This window comes from Notolepis coatsorum (genome assembly GCF_963971535.1).
Source record: "Notolepis coatsorum genome assembly, chromosome: 2".
Classification (NCBI taxonomy): domain Eukaryota; kingdom Metazoa; phylum Chordata; class Actinopteri; order Aulopiformes; family Paralepididae; genus Notolepis; species Notolepis coatsorum.
Window position 1 is genome coordinate 175,402,012 of NC_140166.1, and position 20,786 is coordinate 175,422,797.

Sequence of the window (20,786 nt, forward strand, 5' to 3'; positions counted from 1 at the left end):
CAATCTCCAGTAATGGTGAGAAGTAAAAAATTAGACTGGTATGGTCCTTTAAGAGTGGAAGAGGCAGAATTATATAAATTATATCCCCATAATCCAACACTGAAAGCTGCTTCCACAATCCTTTTTCTACTAATCATTGGGAAACTGGTTCTGTTTCTGTAATTTTTGTCACAGTTTTCTGACAAGATTGTCTAAATGGAATTTATATGTAGTATTGGGTCAGGGTGGTCCTCTCTGGTGGAGAGACAATATTTGAATTAGTATCCGTTTCTATAAAGCCATAATTGGAGATTGTCCAAAAATATTACTTCATCATTGGAATGGACCTCTGGATCCTTTAGTACATGAACCAATTGCCGATTTCGAAACATTAGGGAATATGCCTGTTGAGATAGAAAGACTGAATATGTGCGTTAATTGCTCTGTGATAAATAGAGTGGACCGTTTTAGAAAATCCTCTCCTGTTGAGCTCCTGGCATCAATGGCTTGCAAAGCTTCCAAAACATCACTAGTAGATAAGGGCTGAAAGGTAAACAGAGATGTGGCTCATGGTGCATACACAATCATTATTAATAATAAGGGGGGCTCTATGTATTCCCTTTCAAATAAATGTCCAGCATCGGAAACGTGTCGGCAAGCAGTGTTGTGATTACTGCTTTCCAAAACTTAGCAGGGTTTGAATAGGAACTAAATAAGTCTAAACTTACCTTATGTGAATACTGTATACTTCATCAGATCATATATTTAGCATTTAGCATTTTTTTTTAATTATATATTAGATTAGATTTAGATCATTAGATTATATATTGTAACGATATTTATTGTAGGGCAAATACAACTGAGAGGGCATACATACCCTCATCTCGCACCTTGTTGCCCATATGCGCATGTCCAGAGTTAATTATATTGTATATTGTTTACAGTGCCTTTTTATTCCATTTTTACTTATCCACTGTACTATAATTCTGTGACCTCTACCTGTATGTCTTCTACTATCTGTACCTCCCCTCCTCCCTCCCCCATGCTGCTATGACGCCTGAATTTCCCCAAGGGGATCAATAAAGGAACATCTTACCTTATATCTTATCTAAATACCATTTAGATTTGGCGTTTCTCACAGATGATTACACAGAACATCACTTGTACACATAAGCACACAGGGTTTGCTCCCATCTCTAGAATTAGCCATCATAACGTGCAATCAAAGCGCAGGTACCTCAACAGCTGCTGTACGAGCTGCACCAGGGGCAGGCTCTGCTTCCCAGCCGACTCGTAGATGCCCGTGTTGATGAGGTCTTTATCCAGTGTGGTGCGACAGCGGTGCATGGTGGAGGCGTTGGCCTCCTGCTCATCTATCTCCTTCTCCTTCTGCGCCTCCTTCTTGGCCTCAATATCCTGATCACAAATAAGAAGTAAGACTTTTTTCATTTTAGTTTAAGTTAAACACGTATGATCTATGTCCAGATACAGACTTGTCACGGATGTGTACATTTTGATTGAAAGCTACTTCTTTAGTAGACAAAGTGATCCATTATTTTTAGGGCCATCGTCAAATTAATTAATAATCATTAATAATCTCTCTCTATCCCTCCCCCCATACTCTGTGTGTGTGTTTCTGTCCACTCCTATGTTGATAAGAGTATTTGAAAAATATCCCTTTAAGGTACATTTTGAACAGATAAAAAATGTGTGATTAATTGTGCAATTAATCACGGTTAACTATGGACAATCATGCAATTAAATATTTGAATATTTGACAGCCCTGATCTAATTACAGTCTGAAAATGCTTTGTGTGAGACTGCAAAGATTTGATTGACTTTGAGATTTGTCGGCCTGGAAAAAGACTGAAAATCCTGGCAAACGGGACTCTCATAAAATTCAACTTCGAATACCAAACCCTTAAAAAAGGAAATTGCTCTTGTCTCATCTGGCTCCAGTTTATAACCAGACGGCAGACAAAATAGTATACCAGCTATGAATAAATTATTCATACGCCCGGGGGAAAGAGAGCAATGCCGTGACTCATGCATTAAACACACACTGACCTGGATCTCTGCAGTGATCGCGGCGTTCAGAGCCGACTCCAAACCCCCGTCGGCCATCAGGCTGCTGACCAACAGGTCGATCATGAAGCGACGCCCAGGGCTCACGCTCATCTCGTTCCCTGACGCTGGTGACCAGCAGGACAGTAAGAAGCACAAGTTAACAACCTGTAGTTCCCCCGCTCACAATCATACCCTTAACCCTTTCACGACCACACTACCAAAGGGTTAACCCTTTCACTGCGACAATACAGAAGGTTAACCCTTTCACTGCCACACGACAGATGGTTAACAGTCTGTAGTGTGGTAGTGAAAGGTTAAGCTTCTGTAGTGTGGCAGTGAAAGGGTTAACCTAAGTGAGCCCTTTCAGTTCAAAGAGCCACGGAAGTCCATTTTAAGCTTTGAGATGAGTCGAAATTAAAATGATTTTCAAATCTATATTTTTCGAAAGACCCAACAAAGGGCAGGGGGGAGGGAGGGGAGGTAGAGGTATGGGTTAGGGATGAGAATAGTTTATTTAATTAAAATCTAGTCTACGGTAGTCTAAACACTATAATTAAATGAAATAATCCGTTATATTATATGTTACAATAAATATGGGCAATAAAGAAATAGAATCTGAATATATACTATGAGTAAAGTAAACAGTATACACAAGGTACCCTGTTCTGTACATTCACGGTCACACACCATAGAGCTTGGTGTAGCTTTCACCTGAACATCCACACCGTCAAATGAATTGGATCGACTGCAAAACGGCAAATATGTTGCCCGTTTAAAAAAAAATCAAAAACAGACTTATTCTCTGTGTTTTTCCCCCCCACTCTCACCTGCATTAGGTAGGAGTGAGGACAGAGCCCTGGCTCTCTCCTCTGCCGTGGGCAGCAGAACCGACCAGCCGCTCTGGAGAACAGCCTGGGCGGCTGCCTGCACGGTGTTGAGCACCCCGGCGTTGCTGGCCAGCATCACCACGGTCTGCTTCAGGTTGTTGAGCAGCCCGCTGCCCAGGCCCAAGCCCAGCTCCTCTGGATCAACCTGGTTGCTGATGGCTGCGTGGAGCTGAGGACAAGACACGCGGGAGACCTTTCAGACCAGATGATGTGCTAAGATGCTGGCAGAATCAATTCAAGATTGTTTATTTCATATGCACAGTTAAAGAGACAGTTTGCCGTACAATGAAAATCTTACTTAGATTAGGCTAGTCCGCCCTTCACACAAAACCACACAATACTTAACCAGTTTTTTTTTTACAATTTAAATACAAGAGAGTATATTTATACAATATAAATATGGAGTTGACAATGGGTCACAGCAGCAGTTTTGTGATTCATAGTTCGGGGGAAGGGAAGGAGTCCAAACTGAATGAAGAAAAGATTTCTGCATACCCAAATTTAGAAGATACTCAATGTAATGCATTGACCTACTGTACAGTAAGTGTACAGTGCATACATATTTTAATTCAGATGGGATGATATGATCAGAGTTAATGATTGGGAGATGCAAGTCAATTTGGGAGGAAAAAAACCACACACTTCTCAGCCATCTGTAAAAACCAAGCTAGTTTGCATTGCATGTTTTATATTCTATTCTAAATAGCTTCACTTATGATGGCTTTATCTTTATATTTAGGTAATAAGTAGGTAGATAAAAAAAAAACATGAGTGAAGTGAGTCTATAAACGCCCAATATTTCATTATATGATGTGTGCTTAAACTTATTATCATAAGTGAATTGCATTCAATTACTTAAGGTCCCATGCATTATAAATGGCCTTTTCCAGTGTTTAGCATTATTTCCTAGCAATGGGGGATTATATCAATGTGGTCTGTGTCGTTAATTATCATATTGACTCATCAGTCTAGTCTCGAGTTCACGAGATCTTCCCTCACTCAACTAAGCCGTTCTGATTTGACGGTATTGCCGACGTGAATAAGGTACTGATTTGCAGTAACGCCCCCTCTATGGTTGTAGCGCATAGTGTAACCCAACACTTCCTCAAACGGGTTTTGACAGAGGCAAAGAACAAGCGAGAGAGAGGCCACGCGGTCGCCGCACGCAGGAGTGTGTGTAAAAATGTGTATGCGTGCGCCGCGAGGATGAGTCCGTCCTCTCTCTCTCTCCCTCTCTCCCTCTCCCTCCCTCTCTCTCCCTCTCTCCCTCCCTCTCTCCCTCCCTCCCTCTCTCTCTCTCCCTCCCTCTCCCTCCCTCTCTCTCACTCTCTCTCCCTCTCTCCCCCTCTCCCCCTCTCCCTCTCTCCCTCTCTCTCTCTCTGTGCAATAATAATCACAGAGGTATATATCGTTATTTGAAACAAGTTACCAATGCATTGTCCTGTGGGATTATGCCCCCCCCCCACGGCGAAATTAATTAGTCTCCCCCTCAATCTCTCTCTATCTCTCCATCTCTCTCTGTGCCAGTCGCAGACTGTGTGGGTGACTGTCACTCAAAACACTTATGGGCGGAGCCCATCCAATAACAGCCTGAATTCCAAAGGGAGAAAAATTATGCTTTTGAGTACTTGATTAGAAATATAAAACAATGAATTGTTTTGTGTTCCATAGACTCACAGGCATTGTGTAAAGTTGCCCAAATAGTGCAAGGAATAGCAATGCAAAGCTGTGCCTCAAATAGATTCGCTATCAGCTCTATCTTCAAAATGTTCAGTTGCTATCGCTATTAGCTCTATCTTTAATTTTTCAAAATGTACAGTTGCTATTGCATGCACTCATCTGTGTTCCACTACACACATGAGTGCATGCTTACCAACTGTCCGTCTGCAACACTACTATCACCAACATCTAAGAAGGGAGATCCCCCCTTGAATGGCCCTTCTAAGGTTTCTCTCCTCCACACTGCCTGTGGAGCTTTTTTCCCTATTGTTAGGTTTTAGTGAGTTTTTCCTTACCTTCGCGTGGGGTATGTCTGGGAGTGCTTGCATTCTTTCATTTATTTGCATTCATCTAAAAATGTTTGGACCTTATGGTGTTCTTGTTCTGTTCTTGACTTATTGTTATGTTTTCTTCTTGACTTGTTTAAAGAAGATCTGTACGGCCCATGGGGACATTAACGTGTGTTGTCGGGCCCTATAAATAAATTTGATTTGATTTGATTTGATTTGCATGTCCCCTTTAACTCATTCAGAGCCACGCCCATATGACCAAATTAGGGCTTGTATGCCAGCGCTTTAGTCAATGGGAGGACGGGGATATTTGCGAACGCTTAAACTATATCTTAAATTATGGCTATGGGTCTAATACACCGGTCGCTTATCAATGACTTGCTTGCAGTCAACATGTACGAAACAGATTGTTTTTTCATCTGTACATTTCCGTTTTATTGAGATTTCTAGTAATTCCAGAGAAAGATAATACGATAATAGCCCTTTAGTGGAATTCACAAAACACGTTGTCATTTTTCGGCTAATTTATGAATAGTTTTCAAATAAACGCTAGATTATCGATAGTATACTGTATGTGTCCTCATGTACGAAGAGAAGCGGGGTCTGAAAAATCGCTTCTCCGTACTTTGGTCAGCGCAAACCTCACACACACGCTCCGATGGCGGAGAAAGGAACATCAGATTACCCCAAGATTCGTAACATAAAGGCCTTACCTCACATCTGATGTCATGCAAAAAGATTAATCAAATTCCTGATCGCCATTCCAAATATCGATTGCGTCCATTGATCCAACGTTCTAGTCCAAAACACATAATCCACGATGCTCCCACAATGCAATAGTATCCAGCTGCATCCCCGAGAAGTAAAACCTGGACCGGACTTGTTTTTTTGATGCACAGTCCCAGCCAATCCAATCCAATGATGTGCAATACCATCCGGGAGACGATAGGCGGCGGTATTTGCCCTCTGCGAGCTCAGACCCATTCCCAATGATTACGTCAGGCTGGATGGATGAAAAATGTATGGATATCGCTAATAAAAGAAATAACGATTAAAACCCGACTATACTCGTGATTGGCATGCAAGCGATGGCGAGTTAACCCGACTATAGTCGTGGTTGGCACTGAGTGGGTTAATTATTCAATTCAAATGGAAATCAAGTACAGTATCAGTCAATGGTTTGAGTACACCTGCGATGTAAAACATTGTCAATTATGAATAAAAACAAGTTTCTGGGCATGATTTCCATTTTTATTTAATAATTAAATAATTGAATGCAATTATTAGCAGCTTATATAAGCACACATTATATAATTGAATTTTTTTTATTAAATTGACAAACTATCTAGGAATGTACGTAGGTTTTAGCAAAATTATTACCTGAAGCTCCTTGGTGGCTGATCATAATATCATAATTGCACAACATACAAAATGCATGGTGAGGCATCTTTGAGGGGTGGAGACACAGCCATTGCTCCTGATATTTTGCGAGGAACTTCTGTGGCGCATGCACTCGCTCCTTTTTAGTAACGTTAACGCTGCTCTCTCTTTCCCTGTCCGTATCCTCATCGTCATCGGACATCATGATGACTATTTACCTGCAAGGCTGGTCGGGTGACTGGCTGCAATAATAGCAGTGGAGTTAAGTTTAAATGTGTGTATTTGCCAATAGATATACTGTACATAAACAAGGAACATGGCTGCCTACCTGGAGCCTGAGTAGGTTGAGAGTGGCCACCACCATGCATTCCTTCTCCTGTGGAGGAGGCCAGTCTGTGCTGCCGTCCATGCCCTCGCTGACCTGTCGCAGGAGCAGGTCCAGCTGCTCAAAGGTCATGGGGCACACGTCCACCACGAAGGGCACCCGCTGGCCGACAGACCATTCCGAGCACGAAGACCAGGCGAAGCTCTGGAAACACACATGGGCCATTATGTCAATCCGGTCAATCGCAATTAGCCCACTGGATTAAAAACGGCTACAACTAGGGATGCACCGATCCGACTTTTTCAGTCCCGATACCGATACCTGGGCTTTGGGTATCGGCCGATACAGAGTACCGATCCGATACCAATTGTTCAATTAATAAACTGTATGCCTCACTGTGTGGAAGAGACTGGGATCATTATTTTGTGCAAGGCAACATCAGGCTTGACTTAAAACATTACTTTCCTAACTTAGTGAAACAAAATGTAACAAATTAACACAGATATAAATGTACTGAATTGTTATTTATTGTTATTTAAATTAAATAACAAAACAAAAACATTACCCGATCTAGCTATTTTAGTCATATCAGGGCCGATAGGATAGATGCATCCCTAGCTACAACCCGTGATCATTACCTGTCCTGGGCCACAGGAGATGCCCACTATGTGTTTGGAGTTGAGTCCGGGCAGTGCCTTCGGCTGCTTTTTGTTAGAGAACAGTGTGTCAAAGTGCTGTAGCTTATCATTGCTGCCCCAGCTGTGGACCTCTCCTTCGTCAGTGAGGGCCAGGCAGTGTGTAGAACCCACGGCGATGTCCACAACCTTCTTCCCTGAGTGTTGTAGAGAGTTAACAGACACTCATTCAGCACACTTACTGCTTTGGAAAGAAAATGTTTGCACACTGGATTACAGCTCCCAATACGTAAATGGCTACATTCATTTCACATGTCCCTAGAAATAACGTTAATCTGCTAGCAATGATAGTAGCTTGCTTCTTGTCACTTGTTTCATTATGTCACGTTTGCTATTTAGTAAAAACGAAATCATGTGTTAATATGGAGGGGGGGGGGGGGGGGGGGGGTTCGATTAGTATTCGAATAGTTCCCAGTGACTATCGCATAGTAATTTTGTGAGTTTTGCCTATCCCTAATGTCACACAGCTGGCAAGGAGAGAAGGAGCAGAACACGTTGGGGAAACTCACCCTGAAGACAGTCCAGCAACTTGGGGTAGCGGACGTGCTCGTCGGTGCCGTGGCCTAAGCGCTGATTGTCTCCTTTGCCCCAGGTGTACACCTGGCCATCCTTGGTGAGGGCCACGGAGAACTGGCTGCCGCAGCACACCTTCACCATGTCCAGGTCCTGGAGCTTCTCCACCAGCTTTGGCGTCTTGCAGCCGTCGCTGCCTCCTCGACCCAACTTGCCGTAGTCTCCGTCTCCCCAGGACCACACTTGACCTGTAGGGACAGAGGGACGAGAGAGAAAGAGGTTGATGATTGAAGAGTAAAAAATTGCAGCATTATTAGTAGTGACATTTATTTTCCACGTTTTTATTTTCTTTCACAATTACCGATATCCACATTTCCCCCACCCATATCGGTCAATACCGATACCAACTGCTGGAATAATTTTAGTCCAAAGGCAGGCAATGTACAAACAAGGTTAATGTTTTCAGACATGCCTATTGCCTATCGTTGGATTATCAAGTGGCGTCATGAGTGTAGGCTAGGGGCATTATCCTTGTTTAGTTTGGTTGTTCACTCCCTGTAAAAAGGACATAAAAACATCAGTTCCACAATAGACCTCTCACGGGAAACGTATTTCCGGCTGCTCCCATCTCTCCACAAGCTCCTGCAGCTATAGGAAAACGATGGACTACGTATTAATAGAGCACTCCCAGCCACGAACAAAGCCTTTTCACATGCATTCCTCCCACTCACCGTTCTCCGTCACACCGAGGGTCTGAGCGTCGCCGCTCCCACAGGCCACATCCAGCACCTTCAGCCCCTTCAGCGCCGTCACCAACATCGGCGTGGTCTGGTCCTCGCTGGAGCCTAGAAAGACCACGCAGGAGGGAAAAGCACAGAGTTAAATAGTTAGGGAGGACACTAACAGGATGGTAATCATGACCCTCAAAATACCTCAACACACAGCCTATCTCAAACAGGAAAGGTAACAGTTGTGATTAGAGCAGCGCTTCTCAAACTACGGGTCGCGACCCAAAGTGGGGTCGTGGGTAGGGGACAGTGGGGTTGCGCATCGGCAAGTAAAATATATATATTTTTTAATCACTTTTTTTTTTATGTTCTGGCAACATATTTTGACTAAATATGCCTCATTTTATAAATGTGTATTGATAACAGTGCTGTAATAATAAATTTTTTATAAATATGCATGATCAAGTTAAAAAACGTGTGCTTTTATTGTGATATTCCTTAATTCCACGTTGAAATTACACGATACATTAAGTGTGGGGTCGCCAAAAAAAAATCCTAAATAAAATGGGGTCATGGTCTCAAAGTTTGAGAACCCCTGGATTAGAGCAGGGGTTCCCAAACTTTTCAGGCCGCGACCCAAAAATAACGGGGTCAGAGAGCCGCGACCCCCACTATTATAGGAAGTTAAAAAAAAAAAAAAAAAATTTAATAAAAAAAAAAAAAAAAAAAAATTATATATATATATAAATGGAAATGTATGGTTGAAACATGCACACGTTCAAACGCACACTAATAAGCATTGGAGGCTTTTAACCAGGGCCGGACTGGGTAAATCATTCAGGCCAGGAAATATAGTGCAAAATATAGCCCCAGTCAGGCCACTTTTTAAGCAGGGGGTCTGGGGTCCCCCACCAGGACATTTCTTGTTACAAAGACTTCATTTCCTGCATTCTGGTGCAGGCATTTTTTTATTTGTACCCTTTAAATGCCAGTGTTTGTGATGGCATCACAAATTATTGTTAAAAAACAGGCTAGCATATGTATGATTAGCAACAACTGATTTTGATGGATTTTCAGTTTTTTTGTAATGTCAGATTGAAAATAATACAATCTTTTATTCAACTTGAGCCCTGATAAATTGTATAATTCTAACCCTTTAAATGCCATGTGTGATGGCATATATTTTGTAAGGGTCCCGCCTCCACCAATCACATGCGGCTCCTTTTGTGTGTGTGTGTGTGTGTGTGTGTGAGAGCAAGAGAGAGAGAGAGAGATAGTTCTCCAACTTGTGTGAGTTGCAGTGATCTCCTGGTTGTTCCCCACCTAGGTTATCTAACTATTGCGCTGCTGCAACTAGAAACACTGTCCTGGCCTGCTTCTAAGTTCAGTGGCCTGACTGGAAAAATAAAAATCATCTGGCGACCCCTCCGCGGCGGCCCGCGACCCTCCTGTGGGCCCCCCCCCCCCGACTTTGGGAACCCCTGGATTAGAGGATCAAGAAAAGAGGGCGGGGTTTGAGACATTTTTATGGTTTGTTTGTGGCCATTTTAATAAAGGCTTTTAAAAAATATTTTCAGTGTCGGTATGCCTTTCTTTTCTAATCAAGGTTCAACATATTTACATGGATCTCACCCGTGAAGAATCCTTCAGTGTTCTTTTCCCTCTCATTCATTACTTGTAGTAACTGGACACTGAACCACTCATGGAGAAGTAAAACGAGCCACTGAGATGTTACTGCAGTTACAACGAGATTGGTGTTCCGACCATGCGGTGCAGAGATAACAGCTCAAAAAAACTGACTTCCAACACCAAAGTCAGATTCTTTAACACCAACGTCAAGGCAGTCCTACTATACGGAGCAGAGACGTGGAGAACTACAGCTGCAACCATCAGGAAAGTGCAGGTCTTCATTAACAGCTGCCTGCGGAAGATCATCCACATCCGATGGCCAGACACCATCAGCAACTGCGAACTCTGGCAGAGAACAAACCAGCTGCTCGCAGAAGAAGAAATTAAGAAACGCAGATGGCGCTGGATAGGCCACACCCTGCGAAAGAGCACAAGTACCATCACCAGACAAGCCCTAACATGGAACCCGCAGGGCAAGCGGAAAAGGGGCCGCCCGAGAAACACCTGGCGCAGAGACCTGGAGGCAGACACCAAGACCATGAAGATGACCTGGAACCAACTGGAGAGAACAGCTCAAGACAGAGATGCTTGGAGATCACTTGTTGACGGCCTATGCCCCAGAAGGGGTAGCAGGCGTAAGTAAAGTAAGTAAGTAAGCAGTTGTACAGCTCACATGGCCCAGCCGACCGTAGTTGCCCCTGCCCCAGGTGTAAATCTCACCGTGGCCCAGCTGACCGTAGTTGCCCCTGCCCCAGGTGTAAAGCTCACCGTGGCCCAGCCGCCCGTAGTTGCCCCTGCCCCAGGTGTAAATCTCACAGTGGCCCAGCCGCCCATAGTTGCCCCTGCCAGGCCCCAGGTGTAAATCTCACCGTGGCCCAGCCGACCGTAGTTGCCCCTGCCCCAGTTGTACAGCTCACATGGCCCAGCCGACCGTAGTTGCCCCTGCCCCAGGTGTAAAGCTCACATGGCCCAGCCGACAGTAGTTGCCCCTGCCCCAGTTGTACAGCTCACATGGCCCAGCCGACCGTAGTTGCCCCTGCCCCAGGTGTAAAGCTCACCGTGGCCCAGCCGACCGTAGTTGCCCCTGCCCCAGGTGTACAGCTCTCCGTCAGCCGTGATGGCGGCGCTGTAGGTGCTCCCGCAGGCAACGTGCACTACGTGCTTCCCTGCCTGCTTCCCGTTGAAAGCTGCGATCATGGCCGGCTCCTCTAGATACCTGGGTGGAAGCAGAGTCATGAACCTCGTTATGGAGAGCAGCTCACTGATCATGACCGGTTAAAAAGTTAAGTCACAGTTAAGTTAAGAGAGTTAAATACTAATAATATTGGTATGTATGTATCCGGTGTAGACTGGTCTCTTACTGTAAACTTGTATCTCTCGACTATAGTTTTCCCTACACAGTGCCTCATTAACTCACGTGGTGTCCCCATGTCCGAGGCGACCTCCATCACCACAGCCCCAGGAGAACACCTCCCCGTTGGCCGACAGGGCCAGGTAGTGCTGCCCGTCTGGATGAGCGGACAGCTTCACAATCTTCCTGGAGGTCAGAGCGTGGACCAGCATGGGAGCCTGCAGCAGCACAGTGCAGTGACTCAATCAGAAACAAGACACATGAAGGAACGGATGGATCTTTGGTTTGAGCCATTTGCTTTCCTTCCCAAACTTTGGTTACCGGCTTCTTTTATTTAAAAAAATTTAAAGAATTAAAATATTTTATTTGTATATACAAAACAAGACAAACACAATACAGTAATAATAATAACAAGACCTCACAATAATAATAACAATAATGACATTAGCAATAATACAAATAATAAATACAGAACATAAAGCATCTACTTATACTATTACAGACACCACAAAAGACATTTCCTCCCCCACTCCCACCCCCGACCCCAGGACCAACACCCCGACTCCGCTCCGCCGCTAGATTGTGGCTTTAACTTTCTCGGCCGCTGAGACCCAAAGTTCAATGCTGGCCTGTCCAACCCCAATCACACGTTCAGTAGAGATTTCCATATAAATTATATCCAGCAGTGTCAGAGACCGGCTTTTTTTTTTTTCTTTTTTTTTTTAATACATTTTATTATCTTTTTCCCCCTTCTTTTTCCGTTTTTCTCCCATCCCAATGTTAGTCATTATGCCAATTCCCAATCCCCTTCCTGGTCGTTGCGCACTCTACCCCCTACCCTCGGTCCGGGAGGGCGGAGACTATCACATGCTTCCTCCGACACATGTGTGCCCACCGCTTCTTTTCACCTGGCAGTGCGGACTCTCACTGGGAGAGTGTAACGTGTGGAAGGTCACACTACATCTCCTAGATCCTTCCCTTGCTGTGCAGGCGCCCCGACCGAACTGTAGGAGTCGCTGTTTACAACGACCAGGACCCACCCTCGCCGGTTTCCCACCTGCTAACACTGCCAATTATGTTAATATGGACGGTCGGCCAACCCGGAAGCACCACAGCTGGATTCGATCCCACCGTCTCTGTGGTGGTAGACCGACGCTTAGTCCGCTGCACTACCCGGTTGCCCTGGCTTCTTTTTTTAAAGGGTTAACAAAAACAGATTACTGAGAACTGACCAGGGTGGTGCTCTTGTAGTTCTGGGTGTAAACGGCACCGCTGCTCGACAGGATAAGGAAGCCCTTTTCCGAGCAGACAATCTGGGTGACTCCCAGGCTGGACAGGGCCTTGCATTGGATGGGTCCGTTGACATTGGCGTAGAGCTTCCACCCCAGCAGGCCCCAGGATATCACCTCCTGCAGCGTCCCCTGCACAACAGACACAAAAGGAGTGGGAAAGAGTCAACGGCGTCTTTATCGTCGGACGTTTGGGTTGCATGACAAGAGTCGAAAAGGCCCAATCCAGAATTCTTTGGACCATATAAACTAGAGTTGTATTGGTGTAAAAAATTTTGCTTTGATTTGTAGATGGCAAATGTGCCGTTTCAAAATGTCGAAATCAAAATATGGGTCCGTTTTACTCCAATGTTTACAAATAGTACCAAGCAATGTAAACAAACATATTACAGCCCCAAAATCCAGCAAAGACAGTTGAAAACTCACATCTATCAGTTTCCTACTGTTAAAAGGTCACATATTATGAAAAACTCACTTATTCAGTGCTTGTGCACATACATGTACATGTGGGTCTCTGATGGCCTACTAACACAAACTGTGAAATAAGACAACCCAGTCACAGTCAGATTTTGCACACAGCCCGTATTCAGAAACTGTGCCTTTAGGTGATTTGCCTCTCCCTCCTACGTCAAGTAGAGAGGGCCGACAACATTTTACGCTGGAAATATATGAAATTGCTGGATCTTAATTCCGGTTTGATCTGCAACTCCTAGTTTGACCTGAATGAGTGCGGCATAAGGGGAAAACATGGCTCATTTGCATTTAAAGCTACAGAAACAGCCTGTCTGGAACAGGACTGAAACAAGAGGGGTATATATATATATATATATAGAGACGTGCTAGAATACATCATCAGAGTGGTATTTTCAGCTAAAAAGAACTTCAAAGACATGTTTTGGGTACCTGAGACCTATATAAACTTGTTCAAAGGGAGTATAATATGTGACCTTTAATTATTGTATTAAGAGCTCAGTAGCGGGGCGCCCCAGTGGCGAACCACATGGCGCGCTCAGCCGCGACACGGCCGACCCGGGTTCGACTCCCAAACCAGTCGTTATTTGCCGAATGTCTTCCCCCCACTCTGTCTCCCATTCCTCCTCTGTCTCTCCCTACTGGACTGCTCAGTAGAAATAAAGCGATAAAACGCCAAAAGATTTATCGCAAAAAAAAAATGAAAAAAAATAGCTCAGTAGCATCTTTGAGCATTTGGAAAAGCGCTATATAAATCCGATGTATTATTATTACATCACCTCCTAGAGAGAGACATGTATCCATTCCTAGGTATGAATTTTGTTGGGTGTGGCTTCCACTTTGTTTACGGATCAGACCGTTAATGCTTGGGGGAAGGGGGAGTCACATGATCAAAGACAATGCCATGTACACTTAATAATGACTATTTAGCTTGCGGTCATTAGGCTTACTGCATAGACAGACAGTGTTGTTTTACAAATGCTCCTGTGGGAAAAAAAGTATTATACTGTTATGGATGTGAAGCATGATCCCATGGTCTCTTTCAAGTAAATTACTTAATTCTGAAAGACTTAGGTGCATCCTCTTCCCTCCTTCCAAAACTTTAAATTGTGATAGATTAAAACATCCATTCATATTTCAAGGTCCACGTTAAAGGATCATTAGGCTGCCACCTACTTTTGGCAACATTTTAGATTTCTTATTATATCTTGTCAGTAATCAATAGTAATCAAAAAGATGTTCGACACCAAAGTGGTAAGGGGCAGGAACTAAAACATGACATCCAATCAAACGAATGACCGGAATGAACGAGCAGTCTATCAAACCCTCTAGTGAGATGTACGATTGTTATACGCATTACAGTTGTGCACGTACACAAAGGCTTGCAGCTAACACATAGCTTACCTGCTAGCTACCTAGCGGAGAGTGACTTTGAGGGCATCCTGATGCGTTCTGACTGGGAAGGGCTTTGTCGAAATCAGTTTAAGGATTTCAGTTCTGCCCAAAATCAACAGCCGCCTATTGCTCCTTTAACTCATTGATGGCCAATAACGAGTAAACTAGTTTTTGGATCCTTTGATCTTTTTCCTTTGAGCCCTGTTCTAAACGATGATCCGGATCACTATAGCCGCCCCTGGCTCATTTGCCTACGTTGGAATTGCAATGCCAATCAAATATCACCAGGTGGCAGTATCGCCTACCTTTTTAACTCCGATAGAAAGGACAATGAATGAACTGGACTATAAAGACTCGCTCTGAGGGGGAGGAGCTCTTGCAAAGCAAACGCTAGCAGATGTGCTCGCCTCAAAACCTATAGTTTCCCGTAAACACGTGTAATTACATATAAACAGGTAATCGCGATCGCTGATGGGATCATTGGAATTATTTTTTAGAGTACCTCCTGGCTAAGGTAAGGACCCCCTATGTCTATTTTACCGAAACTGAAACAGGTTTCTGTAACGATCACAGTGTCTTACTACCGGACCAAAACCAAGCGTTTTCTAATGATCGCATTTTCGAGGTAAGACAACCCCCCCTTGATGAGGCACATGTGTACATGGTATATACCTTTGATTTGAGAGTATTTCGGGTTTCAGGGAATCAACCAGAACGATCTGGGCTTATTGCATATAACGCGTTTTTATCTCACGATCTATGGAAAAAGACTGGATTATTTCGGAAATGGGCGATGTTTAGAGTGTAATAAACTACAAACTACAGTGTGTAGAAACAAACTTTTTTTTTTACATGTTGGACTAGAAATAGTGTCTGTCAAATGAGCCATACTATTGTCTCCATAGCTATAATATAGAATATACAATAGCTCTGCAAAGATCGTGAAATATCGTGAAAATGGTCAAGAAAATCTGGCGCTAAAAAGTGCAGATGGGGAAAAGGGCAGCAAAGCACTCTTCAAACATCAAAACAGAAGACAAGAGCACTCACAACCTTCTGCTACAAGGTTGGCGGAGTGGGGGTGGGGTGTTGGTCCTGGGGAATACGGCGGCCTTGGGGTTGGGGGGGGAGGATGTCTGTATTTATTATTTCCTTTTGTTTTGTATCATTAGTGCTGTTACTGTTGCCGTATGTTTTTGTACTTTGTATTTATTGTTATTTTTATTATTTCTGAATGTCTTATCGTTATTGCAGTTAATATTGTAGAGGTATGGTCTTGTGGTGTCCCTTGTATTATCATATTATGTTTTAATTGTTGTGTTGTGAAAAAAATAAAAATAAAAAGATTTGATAAAAAAAAAACGTCTGCTACAAGGTCAACAAAAGGAAAGAATTATATTTACCTGCATATTGCCATGGTCCTCCAACAGAACACAAAGACAGAGAAGACAGTTAGTATCATTCCAGCTCCCACTAACAAACCCCCCGTTCCTGTAGGCCTACTGTACACAGAGCAAGTTCTGATGTGCCAATTCCATCTCAAGTCAAACTAAAACTGAAAACATGCTCTTGGGAATTTCCAGAAGGCAGAACTGGAGACCTATCTGGGGGAGATGCGTTGTGAAAGAGAGAGCGTGGAGGTTGAAAAAGAGGGCCATGCTTATCCTAACCATGCTAGGACCTAGCCCCTTTTGTGACTGCTGATGCACGCCTTGCTTTGAATACAGCAGTCACTTGCTCGACCTAACTAGCCATGGGAACATTCACTCTGAACACTGGTTATTTACGAACTGTTCGTTCTAAATTTATCACAGAGAAATGTCAAAAGGTACTCACAGTTGCACAAGGGCTTCACACACAAAACCAGGGTGGTTTGAAAGCTCGGTGTTGCTAATAAACATTTTTTATATTTTTATAAACTGGTCAACACTGCTCAAAACTGCATTATTTCCGGCGTTGGCTGCCTGGTGCGCCTGCGCTGTGATCACAGCGCATGCGCATCATGCACCCAACACCGGAAATAATGCAGTGTTGATCAGTTTATAAAAAATATTTAAAATGTTTATTAGCAACGCCAGGCTTTCAAACCACCCCGGTTTTGTGTGTGAAACCCTCGTGCAACTCTGAGTACCTTTGAAATGTCTCTGTGATAAATTTTGAACGAACAGTTCGTAAATAACCAGTGCTTCAGAGTGAATGTTCCCATGGCTAGTTAGGTCGAGCAAGTGACAACGCCGGCTGTATTCAAAGCAAGGCGTGCATCAGCAGTCACAAAAGGGGCTAGCTAGGACCATGAGGTTAGTCGTGCCACACTGTACCAGGACAAAGAGACACAGAGAGAGATGCTCGAGATGCCCCAGTGTTTCCTTTTTCCAACAGTGGCGATTATTTTCTTGCTGTGGTTGCTCACTACTGCTGAGTGAACAGAGAGGAAACACTGGGACTGCACAAAGTACAGCAATGATGAAACAGGCACACGATGCTATAGATTTGAGGAAAGGAGCGGCATTACTGCAGTTCTCTGAAGGACAAAGAGGGCTAGTACCTTGTGTGAGGTGGGGGAGCTGCACTGGGGGGGGCTGCAGGGGGAGGCCAAGCGGTCCAGATGAGCCATGATCACCACAGCAGTCTGTCGCAGGTCAATGGCCAGGTCGTTATCCTGCGGCAAGGTCAGGTAGCGCAGGAAACTCTCGTTTGGACTCAGAGGAGCTGTGAGGATCTGGGGGGGGGGGGGGGGGGGGACCACAATACACCATTTAGTTCAAAAAGCACCTTACCATTTTCCATCAATCAAAATGTTATTTTTAGCTATGGTAGCAGCTGTGGTAAAATTAAAAAGACAAAGCTTAGATTTGACACTTAGCAATTCATTTCTCAAAATGAAAAAGAGAAATCTATATTTTGGCAATTTACAAAAGGTAATTTCAATATAATTTAAATAAAATCTTCTTGGTTTTAGTAGGAGCATGTAGCCACCGCCCCTCCCCCACCATAGTAACACAAAAGTGAAACAGGACAATTTTCACATAGCAATATGGAGAGCTAGGGAATTATATATATATATATTTTTTTCTTCTAATAAACATTCAGATACAGTGAATTTTTCCACCTCGACTTCTTCCTCTAGGACGGGCTCCTCCTTGCTACTGTGAATGTTCTGGAAGCGCTGCAGAAGTGGCAGGAGGGGGGCGCTGGTGCCCTGGGTGGAGCGCTCGTTGTCCATCTCTCTAGTGCCGCTGTCCCAGAGACGCAGCAGGAGCATGACGGCCGAGAGGAGCTGACTGGAGACGGGAAGGAGAATGAGTGAGAAAAGAGTGAGGAAACAGAACCCCGCCCTCTAGACAGGAAAGCAACAGTTGTGATTGGAGGATCAAGAAAAGAGAGCGGGGGTTTGAGATAGGTCCATTGAATTGACTGAAAAATGTGGAAAAAACTTTTGGCATGAAAAGGTTAGTACTATCCAATCTGTTGACAAGTAAACAACAATGAATGTTCTATCGTCTCCACTTTTGGTTAACACTTTGAATTGAAAAGTAAACTGACCCCAAACCTGGATGGGGAAAACTCACAAAATTGCTATTCAAAAGTCACTGGGAAAGTGTATATTTTCAGCACTACGTTTGTTTATCAATGCTTTTAAGTGTTATTAGTAGGGCTGTCAGTTTATAGCGTTAATTAGATTAATTAATTACACAGCAAATTATCGTGTTGTGAAAATTTACTCACAATTAATTTAAAAAAGTTCTCTTTCTTTTTTAATAATATATATATTTTTTCTTTTAATCTCATTCATTCCATAAGAACGTAGAATAAACATTTACAAACTTTTTTTTTTTCATGGTCCATTTGCATGTTCTTGGTATCTGATTCTAGGGACATCTATGGATCTCAGGGAATGTATTCCCAGTGTCAGAAATACTGTGTCTGTTACTAGGCTTGAGTAAATTGTAATGAACCAAATGAGAATATCAATTCAATTAATTTATTTTGTTTTTTTTACTGTGAATAACACCATGCTAAAATTTAGCATGTGTAGGGACGAAACGCCAATCGATTTGGTATACCGTAATTTTCGGACTATAAGGCGCACCTGAATATAAGCCGCAGCAGCTAAATTTAATGATATGTACATAAGCCACACTGGACTATAAGCCGCAGGTGTTTTAATGTTTAATTAAAGCAGTAGGTGGCGATGTAGTTCAAACATGAAGGCCATTTTCAACCAATCAGAAGGGTCGAACGCATCACTACACTTCCTACACTTTCTGCTTAAAAACAGAAACCCACCATCTTTAAATTACCTCGCATGAACATTTAGCAAGATAGCATTTATTTTTCAGCAAGAAACAAAGTGCAATAAAAGTGCAATAAACAAAAAAGGATACATTCACTGTGTGTTCTGCCTCATTTGTTGATTAAACAAAACCAACATCAACACAATTTACCACCAAGAGCGGAGAGTTTAGTCTCACAAAAAGATCTCTGATGTTGTTAGCTACATGCTAATGTGATTGGCATTTTCCATATAAATAGTTAGCATTTGAGGCTAGCGTACATTAACGTAGTAACGTTAACGCTAGTAGAATAAATGGATGAAAACGTTATTTAACAGATTGCAGAATGGGTACAATACGGCTCAATACAAACAATTGTTAAGGGGATGCAGACTGTTGTAGTTTGGACTGGGTTCCTTATAACAATAACTTGACAACACATGAGCCGCAGCTACTTGGGACAGCTCTGCTGTAAACACTGGAAATAATCTCGGTTACTATGCCCACACGCAACCACTGCAACCGGGATGCGCGCAAAACTTCACCCTGGACTCCAGTTGTAAAAGAACACGGTTGCAGTGTTCCAAAAACCCGGTTGCGTGTGGGGGCGAACAGTGCAACCGCGCACATTAAGGCTTGGTTACATAACACCCTGCGTTCGTGTGTACAGGGCCCCGTTAGCTGTAAAAATCCATAGATTAGCCGCACAGTTATATAAGCCGCAGGGTCGAAAAATGGGAAAAAAGGCGCGGCTTATAGTTACGGTAATACACGTTGCGGCTATTAAACAGCCTCCCAGGAATTAGCTGCGATCATTCCGAAATAACACTCATATTCACCAAGGTATAAAACGGGAACGTATGGATGGAATATTTTTTTTCTTTTTTGCATTTTTTTTTTATTATCATTATTATTATTCTTTAGCATTTTTACAGCTTTTATTGGCCACGCAGGACCGACAGAGGAGAGGGCGAACGGGAGGAGAGGTGGGGAGGACATGCGACAAATAACGACGGGAGCTGGGATCAAACCCGGGTCGGCCGCGTAGGTGCGCAAGGCACTATGGTATGCGCCCTCGGGCGCCTGCATATTTTTTTTTTATCAACTTTTTCTCCTTATTTTTTCGTATCGCCAATTCTCCCCTTCAATTCTCCCCTCCCCTGTCTTGAACGTTGCTAGACTATGCCTCCCACTGGTCGGCTGTAGTGAGGATAGAAGCCATCACGTGTCCCCTCCGGTACACGAGGAGGCAGCCTGTCGCATCTTTTCACCAGACAGCGCGGACTCTCAGTGGCGAGGAGTAACGCGTGGGAGGCTCACGCTGCCCCCGATACTTCCTGTCTCTGCTGTACAGGCGTCAACCAACCAACCTGTAGGAGTCGCTGTCCACAACGTCCAATCCCCACCCCTCAACTTTCCACCCGCTACCTCTGCCAATTGAGATAGTATGACGACTGGCCCAAGCCGCAGGCAACGCTAACTCGGGGAGTCGAGACCGGAGTCTCTTGCATTGGTGACGAGCGCAATCTCCGCTACGCCACCCAGCCGCCCTCTTTTTTGCATCTTGAATGGAAAGTTCTTACTGTCAAATGACCATGATATTGTATCCATAGCTATAATATAAAATATAGATTTAGCTCTACAAACAACGTGACGCAGTGAAAGTGTGTAATGAAAAGCTGGCCATGGCTAAACAGGCCGGGGAATTCCAATGGCCGGGAATGAGTTAAAGGCCAACTTGCAGGTTGTATTTTTGTTCAATAAACAATGTGACTAGGCCAACGCTGACTTTCA

At 43.7% G+C, this 20,786-nt stretch overlaps 1 protein-coding gene across 4 annotated transcripts in view; it reads right to left on the minus strand.

Annotated features, from left to right (window-relative positions):
* Positions 1-20,786, minus strand: part of herc2 (HECT and RLD domain containing E3 ubiquitin protein ligase 2) — a 190,210-nt gene that overhangs the window by 146,583 nt on the left and 22,841 nt on the right. For all 4 annotated transcript variants that reach the window (XM_084309199.1, XM_084309200.1, XM_084309201.1 and 1 more), the window contains exons 9-20: positions 17,828-17,999; positions 17,264-17,437; positions 12,796-12,984; positions 11,630-11,781; positions 11,271-11,428; positions 8,587-8,700; positions 7,852-8,103; positions 7,286-7,479; positions 6,651-6,851; positions 2,874-3,102; positions 2,047-2,171; positions 1,217-1,395 (exon numbers count right to left, since the gene is read on the minus strand). In XM_084309199.1, the coding sequence (XP_084165325.1) occupies positions 1,217-1,395; positions 2,047-2,171; positions 2,874-3,102; positions 6,651-6,851; positions 7,286-7,479; positions 7,852-8,103; positions 8,587-8,700; positions 11,271-11,428; positions 11,630-11,781; positions 12,796-12,984; positions 17,264-17,437; positions 17,828-17,999 (2,139 nt within the window). The remainder of the gene's footprint in view (positions 1-1,216; positions 1,396-2,046; positions 2,172-2,873; positions 3,103-6,650; positions 6,852-7,285; positions 7,480-7,851; positions 8,104-8,586; positions 8,701-11,270; positions 11,429-11,629; positions 11,782-12,795; positions 12,985-17,263; positions 17,438-17,827; positions 18,000-20,786) is intronic.